A 12388-nucleotide genomic window follows, 5' to 3' on the forward strand; every position below is an offset into this window, starting at 1 on the left:
TCCTCTATCCTGGCCTTTGTGAGTCTTATTCTCCCTCCTCTAGATAAGTTTATCACACTTGTCAATCACAGAATTACCCAGGACCCAAACCAGAAAACTCAGCTTCTTTAAAGCTTACCCTAAATTATTTTTGAGTAGTGGATCAGCAAAGGAGATTGTCACAGTCTGCAATTTACTGTGGGTTTCTTGACTCCTTGCAAGCAAAAGCCGTTCAGGATATGCCTGACTGCTTAATATTTACTACTTTCACCGACTGATGTATGCTACTATGCAATCAAACTTGTTGGATTACTTTATGTCCACAGTTACTTCAAAATTGTAGCGGAGCACGGTCACATCTGTCTTGATAGAAAGCAGAAAGGGTAGTTGGATGGTAGTTAAACGAACTCCGCTGCTAAATAAAAACAACAGCTGCCGGTTTGGTTTCATTTCTGGTCCAAACGAGCCACAACCCTACCTCAGGGAAACCGCAGAGAAGTCGCCCCACAGCTGCAGATCACTCTGCGCAGGCGCTATTTCCTTAGTACGCAGGCGCTGGTCCCAAGGCTTGGATTGGTTGCTTGTTCCAGCCCTGAGAACCGGAAGTTCGCTCAGGACGGGGCGGGGTGGAGGAGGCTGAGGCTGCGCTCGGGCCCTGTGTGTCAGCGTTGGACGATTTTCTGTTTCCAGTTGAAGGAAGCCCTCCGGTGTGCTGTGGGCCGGGTAGGCCCTTTTCTGCACCCTTCTTCTCTCCAGCCGAGCTCGCCGGTGTGGGCAGACCTTGCCAGGCCGCCGAGGCTCCAGTACTCCCAGCGCCAAGCTTTGTTTGGGCGCTCGGCCCCACCCACCGGAACTCGTTGCCCAGCCCGGGTGAGGCGGTGGGTTGTGCTTCCCCTTGCTGCCGCTGAACCAGGGCTCGTCATTAGGAAAAGGGCCCAGTGAGGTGTTGCAACGCCCCTGTCACCATTGGGCATCAATTTGTCTGTAGAAGGGACTCTTTACAAAAGTGAAGAGTTTGGTGTGGGTTAAGAATACAAAGTTAAAATTTTCTAGGTTTTAAAAGGATCGAAACAAATCTGGGTTACTGCTGGTCTGGGTTACCAGTTTAAGAGATTTTCACTGTGACCTTTTCGTGTTTCTCAGTGTTTAGACTATTTTAATGCAGATGTAGGCGCCTCCTCCGTAAATTGGCTCTTCTTGACAAGCTTTCATATGCACTCTGGGAGCAAATATTTTGGGTCTACTTTTTTGGGCATTTTTAAAAAATATGTATTTAGCAAGTAAAGGCACAGGTGTGTGCCTGAGCATTATGCACAGTAGTATATGTTCAAAAACTGCTGCCCAGTGCTGGGTATCGTAGCGAGCACGCCTGTAATCCCAGCATGGGGGGGGGGCAGGGGGTGCTGACGCAGGAGGGTTGCTGGGAGTTTGAGGCCAGCCTGAACTGCGTAGTGAAACGTTTTCTCAAAAATAAAACAACAAATAAAAAAACTGACCAGTGAGGTAGCTGCTGGTTCCGTAAAGCTTGAGCACTCGAAATATGACTAGGCAGAACTGAGGTGAGCTGTAAGTGCAGTAAATTGGGGGGAAGTTTATATTTTAAAATCCTCAATTTGGTTATATCAATTACATGTTGCATGGGGGGGCCAAAGAGATGTAGTTCAGTGATAAAGTATATGATTAGTCCCTTGTTAACCCCCCAGTGCCATACTGATAAAAGAAAAACTATTTTGGATGCACAGACTTATACATAACATATCAGTAACTACATATAATTATATTTTATAAAGATATATATTGATATATATTTAAATATGCAGTGCATTTATATATATAATTTATATGTGTATTTATATTTGCATATCTAAATATATTTGTATTATAAATTGCATATTTATATAAATGCAGGTGTATAATTTAACATACTATGCATCACTAATATATTGTTAATATATAATTAATACTATAATTAAGTTAATAACGAATACTGTATGTTGTTAATATGTTGTTACTATCTTATTTTCACCTGTTTTGGGTTTAAACCTGTCCATCAGAAAATTTTGTGTTTGTAACTTGATTTATAGTGCTCTGCAATAACACTGATCTCGAAGGGATCAGTCAACACAGTGGGCTGCAGCCTGCTGTGTTTGCAGCAGGTTTTATTAGAAGCAAGCCATGCCCACTCCTTTATGTGGTTTTTTGTCTGCTGTTGCTGCGCCACAAGCCGCAGAGTTGAGTAGCCCGTGCAGAGCTTGTGTGACCTGCAGAGCCTAAAATATTCACTCAGCCATTGTAGAGATGTTTCTCCAACCCCTGCTCTAGAATAGTAGATGCTTTTAAACTTTGTAATTGTAGGCCTAATTTTCAGTCAGGTTTGTCGTGTGATGTGCATCGTTCTAAGTGCTATCTAAAGACTGTCTCATGTAATTTTCATATTAGTCTGAGGATACTGGATATCCCACATTTTATAGATGAGCAAACTGAGGTACACAGCAATTAAGAACCTTGGCCAACTTGCTCACCTCCTTTCACTTCTAGGAACTTACACAGAAGGCCTGGCTGCTCAGACCCACTTGTTTAACCCATTTTGGCCACCACGGTTCGCTTTGATCTTGGAGTTTTAGAGTTATAATTAAATGTTTTTTGTTTTTCGGGGTTTTTTTCCCCGAACTGAGGATTGAACTCAGGCCCTTGTGCTTGCCAGGCAAGCACTTATTCTGCTGAGCTATCTGCCCAGCCTTAGAGTTAGAATTGAGATGGGCTGGTAGCACACACCTGTAATCCCAGCACTTGGGAGGTTGAAGCAAGAGGATCTCTGTGAGTTGGAGGCCAGCGTGGGCTACATAATGAGTTCAGAATTAGCCAGAACTACATAGCAATACTCTGTCAAGAGACAGACAGACAACAAGAAAGGCGAGCTTGACCTCCCAGGGAAGAGGCCAGTGGCATTGACCTTAAGTGTAGCAAAGACAAGCAAGCTGATCTGTAGTAAAAAAGAAATGAAATTCATAGCAGAAAAAAGAGCAGATCTGGATGCTTGACACCTGTTTAAGAAAAAATATTAGTTGAGTAATAGCACTAGGCAGGTGTGTATGGTGAATAAAACAAATGTACTTATTCCCTTATGACCTTGTGGGGAAGGCAGACAAAGAATGTTTGTTAAGCGTGATAGACACCATGGAAAAAGCACGGGGCAATTATTTGATTTAATAGGTTTTGCTCACTTGCAGGATGGAGATGACTGTCTGACTGTCTTGGGCTTCTTGTGCACATAGAGGTGACATGAGTGTGCATGGCACGTAGACTTGCCTAGTACCACTATCAAGAGGTAAGCAAGTGAGTGGATCACAAGAATTCTGTACACTGGGACACTTAAAACATGGCAGTCACCATTTGTCATTTGTAGAAGTTCTCAGGTGGCTTACATAGGGCAATGGTTTGGTATTTTCTGATTTAATTAAGACTTACCTAGAAAAATCCGAAATCAGAGAGGTTCTGTACATTTGCTTAAGGAGCAGAGCTGCACATATCTTTGGGCCTGATGGCACCCTGTGTAGAAGGTCCTGCTGTACATTGGAGATGGAGGGGGTTTGCCTGTGTGGAGTTTAAATCCTCATCAGCTGGAGAACTAAACAAAAACCCAGGCCTACTCTCAGAGACTCTTGTTCATTCTGTGTAACTCAGACTCTGGCATTGTTTTTTCTTGGTATTTTACTCCCAGATGGTTCTTGTGTACATGCAGGGTTGAGAACCAGCCAGAGACAGAGACAGAGACACACAGACTGACTTACTCAGGGACCAGCCAGAGCTAAAACACAGAGTTTTGAAATGGGCAGTCCATCTGGGGTTAAGAGTAGTCTTGGGGGAGTCCTGGGGGCACTTTTTGTCATCTGGTTGAGGACCTTGGGCAGTGTCCTACAGGCGCAGGGGCACTTTTGAAGGGCTTTAAGCTGGACAAGGAGAGACTGTCTTGCAGCATCTGTATGGTACCAGCAATTGGGATGAAGGCTGGCCAGATGGTAGAGAGCTCAGGCACATTTAGGAATCCACCTCCTATGCCCTATGATTGGCCAGTTTCTTCTTATACCCATAAAGCTGTCAGCTCCTTTGAAGCCAAGACTTTACCCTCAGCACCCAGGACATTGTAGCTACATGATAAATACTTGCGGAAGGGCTGGCCAAATAGCTCAGTGGATTAAAGCTCCTGCAAGCAGGTACGGGGCCAGGGGTTCAATCCCCGGACCTGCCATGCCGCCCCGCCCTAGGGGGCACAATGAGATGGCAGTTGAGACTGGGTGTGGTGGCGCATACCTGTAATCCCAGCTCTTGGGAGGCTGTAAACAGGAGGATCACTATGAGTCCAATCTAATAGTGAGACCCTGAACACCCTGTAGACTTCCCTAAAATACAAAAATAAATAAATAAATACTTGGGGAGACAATTATGTAGAACTAAAGTAGACATGCAGCTTACTTCGTCCTCAAATGGTAGTTTTCCAGATTCAGTGTCCCATTAGCTTTTTAGACAGTAAGTACTTTATATCCATGTGATTGTTTCACAAGGAGAATAGAAAGTTCGACAGCATTTCAGTACTATGAAAAATACGGAAGAGAATGGCAAAGCAGTATGGGGAATCATCAAAATCTTAAAAGTAGAATTAGCATATGATCCAGGAATTCCACTGCTAGCACACACTCAACAGAATTGAGAGCAGGGACTTAAGAGCGTAGTTGTACAACCAGGTTCACAGCAGCATTATTCGCAGCAGCCAAAAGGCAGAAGTAACCCAAGTGCCATCAACAGATGAATGGGTAAGCAAGATGTGGCCTGAACACACAGTGGACTGTTGCTTAGCCTTGAGAAGGAAGGACCTCATGCCACACTGGCCGCACCCCTGGGGTGTCAGAGTGCACACCTATAATCCCAGCGCTGGGGAGGCTGAAAACAGGAGGATCACTATGAGTCTGAGCTGCATAGTGAGACCTTGTACCAAATATAGAAAATGGAAAAAACAAAAAAAGGAAATTTGGACACATGGTACAATATGGATGAACATTGAGGATCGCATATGCAGTAGAATAAGCCAGACCCAGGAGGAGTGACACCGTATAATTCCTCTTCAACAAGGTCCAAGAGTAGTGCACAGCACAGTAGAAAGTAGACAAGACAGAAAGTAGAATGTGGCTGCAGGGGCAGGAATCCAGAAGCTTAATGGGCACGAAGGTTCAGCTCTGGGATGGAAAGAGTTACAGAGATGGCTGCACAGCGATGCAGATGTGCTTAACACTACTGAGTTCTACACATAAAAAGGGGCAAGGCAGTGAATTGCATGTTTCATATATTTTGCCACGGTTAAAATCTTTAAATAAATATGAAGAAAAGAAAAATGAACAAAACATGAGAGCTGGGGATGTAGCTCAGTGGGAGAGCACTTGCTCAGCATGTACAAGGACCTGGATTCTACCTGCAATACCAAATAGGGGGGTGGGGAGGGAGGGTAGAAAGGATGGAAGGAAGAAGGAAGGAAGATCTTTTTGGTTGTGTACATGTTAGTACATTAACTTCTGTAGATTATAAAAGGAAAGTCAAAGTTTTGCTGGTGAGACGACTGATGCTTTCATACCCCTGCACCCTCGAAGTTGCAGTTGGAATCCCCCTTCAGATAGCCTGCCTCTCAGCTCAGAAATTCTGACCCAAGTCAAATATCTATATTGGTCACCATGTGCACACTCTCGGGCTGGCCCAGTGAACCATCTTTCAGGAATGTTGCAAAACTTACTCCTAATTTTTCAGTACCAATGCACACAGTACAGGTGAATGTTGCTGTGTTCAGAAACTTTCCAACAAGTAGGGTGGGGCCCAAGGGTCCCAGCAACTTGAAATCTGTCACAAGGTCTCACTATACAGATCGGACTCATAGTAATCCTCCTGTTTTCAGCCTCCCAGGTGCTGGGATTACAAGTATGCACCACCATGCCCAGTCTCATTCGCCATCTCAGCATGCCTGGGGGCAGGGCCGGCATGGCAGGCTGGGGATCGAACTCTGCTCCCTATGTATGCCTAAGCAGGTGTTTTAGTCCACTGAGCTATCTGGCCAGCCCTCCTGTCCCTTTTTATCCATCCTTTATCATTTTTTTTTGTTTGTACTTTGCCTCACACAATGAGAGATACCATAGGTATTTAAGCTTGTGTATCTGGTTTATTTCACTCAACATTATACTTTCCAGGTGCATCCTTTTTCCTACAAGTGTCTGAAATGTGTCACTCTTTATAGCCAAATATATTCCATTATATATAGATACCACATTTTGTTTATCCAGTCACTTGTTCATGTTGCCTATTTATTTATTTACTTGTTTTGTTTTTTGAGATAGGGTCTTGCTGTCTTCCAAGCTGGCCTTAAACTCTTTATGCAGCCAACATTGGCATGGAACTCATGGCAATCCTCCTGCCTCCACCTCCTGGGATTATAGGCATGGGTCACCCATTTCAAGTGGTTCTTAATATGTTCACGGTTGTACAACCCATTGCCATAGTCAACTGAGATTTTTGTCATTGTTCCCCAAGAAAAGCTCTGTACCTATTAGCAGCCTTGTCCCTTTCCCTTTGACTCCCCTTCCATTGTTCCCCGCCATACCTAGTCAACAACTGTTTCTTTCTTGGTAGATTTGGTTTTTCTGGACATTTCATGTAAAAAAAATACAGTATGTGGTGGTTTTGTCTGGCTTTTTCACTTAGCATAGTGTCCTCAAGATTCATCCATGTTATAGCATGAACGTGCTGCATTTCTGTTGGACTACACAGATTATATGGATATACTCCATTTTACTCACTTACTAATGAGTTGGTGCACATTTGGGGTTTTTCCATTTTTTAGCCATTATGACTAGTACTCCTATGATTGTAAAAAAGGCTTTTGCATGGACAGAATTTAATTTTTCTTGAGCAGATCTATTGGACCATGTGGTAAGTCCATGTTGAATCCGGTGTCTACTTCTGCATCCTGATTTTTTCGTATAACATCATGCTATGACTGTTTTGCCATGTCATTAAATATTGTCTAGGGGCAGCGGAGATAGCTCAGTGGAATAAGCACTTGGCCTGGCAAGCGTAAGGACCTGAGTTCCATGCCCGGTTCCACAAAAAAATAAATAAATAAAATTTCTCTAAACATATAACACTAAATTATTATATTATGATATCATCCTAAGAGTGTGCTATATTTTAACCATTCTCCTCTCTTGTGCCCTTCTAATTTTCTTGTGAGTTTGAAGAAAATTCTTACCTATACATCCTTCACATCTCTCATTTCCTTGAAGTCATTTTACAGACTAGAATAACTGACTGAAGTTACATTTTATTTTAGAGCAATTGTCAGATGATTTCTAGGGAGATTGCATTGAGTTTTTCTGTAATTCAGTATTGTTAGCCTGTGTATGTTTAGTGATGATTAAGTACTATGAAATGGAGCCCATGGAATTTGAAAAGATAGAGTCCATGCTATCAGGATGTTTAGAGTATGCTCACATGTAGACGAGACATATGAAGCTAGGAGTTTTATGTAGGCAAAGTACATTGTGTGCAGAGAAAAACATACCAGTTACATAAAGTATTTGCCTGCCCATGATGAGATTCTGGTAGACATAATCATCTAGCAGCTTTTTGCAATTAAAAATTATTTTAAAAAAACAAAACTGTAAGAGCAAGGCTGACACAGGAGGGTCCCAAGTTCAAGCCCACATGGGCAATTTAGTGACTTAGGCAGAACCTGTCTCAAGAAAAATATAACCAATCACCTGGGGGTGTAGCTCAGTGTGAAGACCCTGAGTTCAGTATGTAGCACTGAAAACCAGAACCCAAATCCACCCAGCATTAAGCATTTAGACCAAAGTCATAAATATCTGTATTATTTACTTGTTGTTGAGAAGACTCAGATGACACACAGTGTGGCCTGTGGACTTTCAGGGTCTGCAATACCTAGCATCAGCTGCTTCCCATCCTGTGCTGTGGTAAAATTTCTTTAGATTCCTTGAGACATGTGCATCCTTCTCCCCTCTTGCTTTTTATTCTTTCATGTGCAGAAAAGTACCACTTTAAAGATACAACGTCAGCAAATATTTCAGTTATATTGCTGAATATGAGGGAAAAAGCAACCCAGCATTGCTCAGCATTGCCCTGTTGATGCTGACACGGGCATGATTTCATCCCCAGCATGATCAAGTTCTGCCCAGATGAACTGACTAATCTCAGTCTAGAAAGACACTGATTTGTACAACTAGAGGCAGAAGAAATTAGAACTATTCTTCAACTGAGCATCTTTTCATACGGCAAAATGCTTTGTATTGCCACCTTGTCCTTCAACTACTGGGCGTAATACTCTTGAAATGCTTATCATGCCACATCTCAGATTCCATTTTGTGACACATCACACCCATTTCCATGACCTTACTCCTTCAGAAAACGGTGCTTGGGTAACTGGTTGAAAGTGCTCGGTCACTATCCAGGCTCTCTTAACTAGCAAAAATGAACCTAAGAAAACTGAAACTTCTTTGTTTCTTTGCAGCTGGAAAGATGTCTGACAGAAACCACACAGCTGCCAAAGCTTCCCTTATTGAGCAACTGATGTCAAAAAGGAATTTTGAGGATCTTGGCAACCATCTTGCCGAGCTAGAAATGATTTATGTGACTAAGGAGCATCTCCAGGAGACGGACGTGGTCAGAGCTGTGTACAGAGTCCTCAAGAACTGTCCCTCAGTGGCCTTGAAAAAGAGAGCCAAGTGCTTGCTGGCAAAGTGGAAAGCTCTTTATAAGGAGACTCACTTGAAAACAAGAGACAGCCTTAAATTGTCCTCTCCAGGTGGTAGTAAAGAAGAAAAGGCCACAGTTTCTCTGGACCACCGTCCAGAGGAGATGGTGGGCAGCTGCAGTTCTGATTCTCTGCCCTCATCTCAAGACGTTGCAGCCCCCACAGAAATGATCATACCCCAAAATAGCACTGGCAAAACGGATGCTAAAGAAGAACATTTCGGGAGTGGTGACCCTAAACCCACTGGCAGTGGGCCAGGTGAGTTACAGGATCCTACAATGCCCCTGAGAGATAAGTGCATCGAGCTTCTCTATATGGCTTTAACTTGTTCTTCCCCAGATCAGGCAAATGCTGATTTGTGGCAAAACTTTGCAAGAGAAATTGAAGAACACATTTTTACCCTTTACTCAAAGAACATCAAAAAATACAAAACTTGTATCCGAAGTAAAGTTGCCAACTTGAAGAACCCCAGCAATTGTCACTTGCAACAAAACTTGCTCTCTGGGACTATGTCTCCAAAAGAATTTGCTGAGATGACCGCCATGGACATGGCCAACAAGGAGCTGAAGCAGCTAAGAGCTGCTTACACAGAGTCCTGTATCCGGGAACATTACCTTCCCCAAGTGATGGATGGCACACCCACAGCCAAGATCAGATGCAGGCGCTGTGAGAGATACAATTGCAAGGTTACTGCGATTGCCAGAGGGACACTTTTCCTTCCAAGTTGGGTGCGGAATTCAAACCCAGATGACCAAATGATGACCTATGTGATTTGTAATGAATGCGGCGAGCAGTGGTACCATAGCAAGTGGGTGTGCTTGTAATTGTACACAGATGTTTCCTTAGTCACAGATACCTCGAGGGTTAACTTGTATTTGCACAACCCTTTTGTGCTTGTTAAAAAAAAATTATATATACCTTTCTCTTTTTTTTACTTGAAAAAGCATACTTTATTTCAGTGGCAAGCATTTTCATCAATATTAAGAGGCGTACTTGGGCTCATGAGCAGAAGTTTCTCATACAACCTGGATATATTTCCTGTCATATGTATGCATATGTATATATGTAAATTTTCTTCAAGTTGCTAAATTGCCCAGAGTAGTTTGGAAATTGTGATGCTCGTGCTATGAGGGCTGGGTTTAGAGACATGTGCCTCCTCACCCAGGTGTAAATTGCCTTGATTTTAATAATCTGCCTCTTTATTTTATTTACTTATGGGGGGTAGTGAAGCAAGGTTTCACTTTGTAGTCCAGGCTGGCTTTGAATTCATTATATGGCCCATGGTGATTGATCCTCTTGCCTCAGCCTCATGAGTGCTGGAATTATAGGCATGCACCACTATAATCTGTCTCTTTAAAAAAGTAGACTTATCTTACTTTTTGCCAATTCTGGAGCTTAAAATGAATCCGGCAAAGAACAAAGAAAGTCCTCCAAGAATGCCAGCATAGTATATACTGTATATAGTTTGCCAAAGAGACCCACACAAGCATCTACTCCTCTGCCTCACCAGTGAATGAGTACTACAGTGCATTATTTGAACGTAAATCTAAATATTCTCCCTGTTTAGCTCAAGAATAGTACCAGGAGAGCTAAGCATCACTTATCTACATTTCTTTATTGCTAGGGAGAACATTTGTAAATCACAATGAGACTCGTAGAACCCTTGCAGAGAAAAGCAATTTCCTGAGGAGTGATTCCTTTCCTCAGGATAGACCATGGAAGCCCTGACAAAGACCAGACGCAGAGCTTAGCTCCTGAGGCTGTGCTTTTGAAACAGCCTCCACCACCTTTAACTATGACTCCTGACTTTAACGAAAGCTGAGGCAGATTATTTAAATTTACCTTGCAGTGTTCACATCCTAAAGGAAGGGGCTTTTCTGAAAAAGGAGGTCCCGAAGGAAAGTAAGAGGGTTCCCAAGAGAGGCTGTCTCACAATTTCTGACAGAAGTGGTAGAGATAAAGAGCCATTTCTTGGGGACGGGGAAGTGTAAGGGCCTGAGTTCAATACCCAGTTCTCAAAAAAAAAAAGACATTTATTTATACTAACTTTTAGGAATCTTCAGTCAGTTTTGGCAAACTAAATCAGGACTACTGAATCATAGCCCCATTAAAAACCCTAAACAGTCGCTTGAAGTTTGAGAACAGAGCAAACTGGCAGGTTAAAGAAACAATAGATCTATGTTTAAAAGAGGCAGGGGGCACTGTCCTATAATGAGTGCTACTCATACTCCTACTAAAAGTTCCTTGTTTTGTGATTTAGTTCTAGTAATCATAAGCAAAGAGGTATCTTCCCAAAATGACAAGAGTTTTCATGCATGGTAGACATTAGCTTACTTTGCTCCTTTAGATACTTAAAAAACATAAAGTAACTATTTTCTATTTGATTTCTTTGTTGAATTGTGTTACACTAAAATTCACACTTCTAACTTGCTTTTCCTAAACTAGTAGGATATCCTGATTACAGGTGTCATGTGGATAGTTGTGTTCTTTCAGCATCAAACAAAATCAGAAGAGTTTTGTAGTGTACAGTAATATGACTACTTTTTTAAAAAGGTCAGTTACTCGGGAAGCTGAGGTGAGAGGATGGCTGTGAGTTCGAGGCCAGCCTGGGCTACATAGTGAGCCCTTGTCTCAAAATCAAAAACGAAACAGAAGTTTAGTCATTGTGACATGTTGATCGATACACAAACATAAATGGTCAGAACTGGGGGCATAAGATCTTTATTTTCCCCCTAGTGTATTACACTCTTTGCAGAAGAAATAGTCTAGGGCTGCCAGATAGATCAGTGGATTAAAGTGCCTGCTTAGGCAGAGCGCATTGGCCAGGGTTCGATCTCCAGCCTGCTGTGCCAGCCCCACCCCTGGGGTGCACTGAGACTGGGATTGAGACTGGACATGGTGCCACACACCTGTAATCCCAGCACTTGGGAGGCTGAAAACAGGATCACTATGAGTCTAATCTGTGTAGTAAGGCCCTGTACTAAATACATTTTTTAAAAATCCCAGCATTTGGGAGGCTGAAAACAGGAGGATCACTTAGGAGTCCAATCCGTGTAGTGAGACCCTGTAGACCCTGTACTAAATACATTAAAAAAAGAAAAATAGTCATCTGCAGAAGACCACACAGCTACAAATATAAAGAATACTGGACTGAACCTTATCTCAGACCTGTTTTTAGAGTTCAGAACTGAATAAACCATACAGCTCTATGTCATTAGATAGTATCTTGTCTTGTGTAAAATTCTTCAGAAGCCTAAACCTGTCTTTATCTGTTACCTGCAAACATTGCTCGAGAGAAAATGTTTGGAAATATTTGTCAGCATGCTTTCTCCAAGTCCCTAGCCATAGCAGATCCCAAATCTCTTTCCTTGCCATACAGTGTTTGTCTGTTTATCTGTTTCTTTGTGTTTTGTTTTATTTTTGAAACAAGGTCCCACTATGCAATTCAGGTTGGCTTTGAACTCACTATGTAGGTCAGGCTGGCCTTGAACTTCTGGCAGTTCCTTTTGTCTTGGCCTCCTAAATGCTGCCTGCCATACAGTTTTCTTTCTTGCTTTCTTTTCTTGCTTTCTTTTCCTTTTTTTTCTTTTTTTTTTTTTTTTT

The 12388-nt window shown here is 42.4% G+C and overlaps 1 protein-coding gene across 4 annotated transcripts; it reads left to right on the top strand.

The window, feature by feature from the left end:
• Nucleotides 1-610: 610 nt before the first annotated feature.
• On the top strand, nucleotides 611-10014 carry Tceanc (transcription elongation factor A N-terminal and central domain containing). Of its 4 annotated transcripts, none has more exons than XM_023719591.1 (3): nucleotides 611-857; nucleotides 3210-3307; nucleotides 8543-10014. In XM_023719591.1, exon 3 carries the CDS (start codon nucleotides 8551-8553, stop codon nucleotides 9607-9609), a length of 1059 nt encoding a protein of 352 aa, XP_023575359.1. In that variant the 5' UTR covers nucleotides 611-857; nucleotides 3210-3307; nucleotides 8543-8550; the 3' UTR covers nucleotides 9610-10014. The 4 variants fall into 4 exon arrangements, with proteins under 4 accessions (XP_023575359.1, XP_023575358.1, XP_004635104.1 ...); XM_023719590.1 differs by having other exon boundaries at nucleotides 611-849; XM_004635047.2 differs by lacking the exon at nucleotides 3210-3307 and having other exon boundaries at nucleotides 611-849.
• Nucleotides 10015-12388: the final 2374 nt, after the last annotated feature.

The sequence above is a fragment of the Octodon degus genome, unplaced genomic scaffold (genome assembly GCF_000260255.1).
Source record: "Octodon degus isolate 3935 unplaced genomic scaffold, OctDeg1.0 scaffold00069, whole genome shotgun sequence".
Lineage (NCBI taxonomy): Eukaryota > Metazoa > Chordata > Mammalia > Rodentia > Octodontidae > Octodon > Octodon degus.

Coding starts and splice junctions, on each gene's coding strand:
- Tceanc (XM_023719591.1), top strand. CDS start 8,551: ATGTCTGACAGAAACCACACAGCTGCCAAAGCTTCCCTTATTGAGCAA.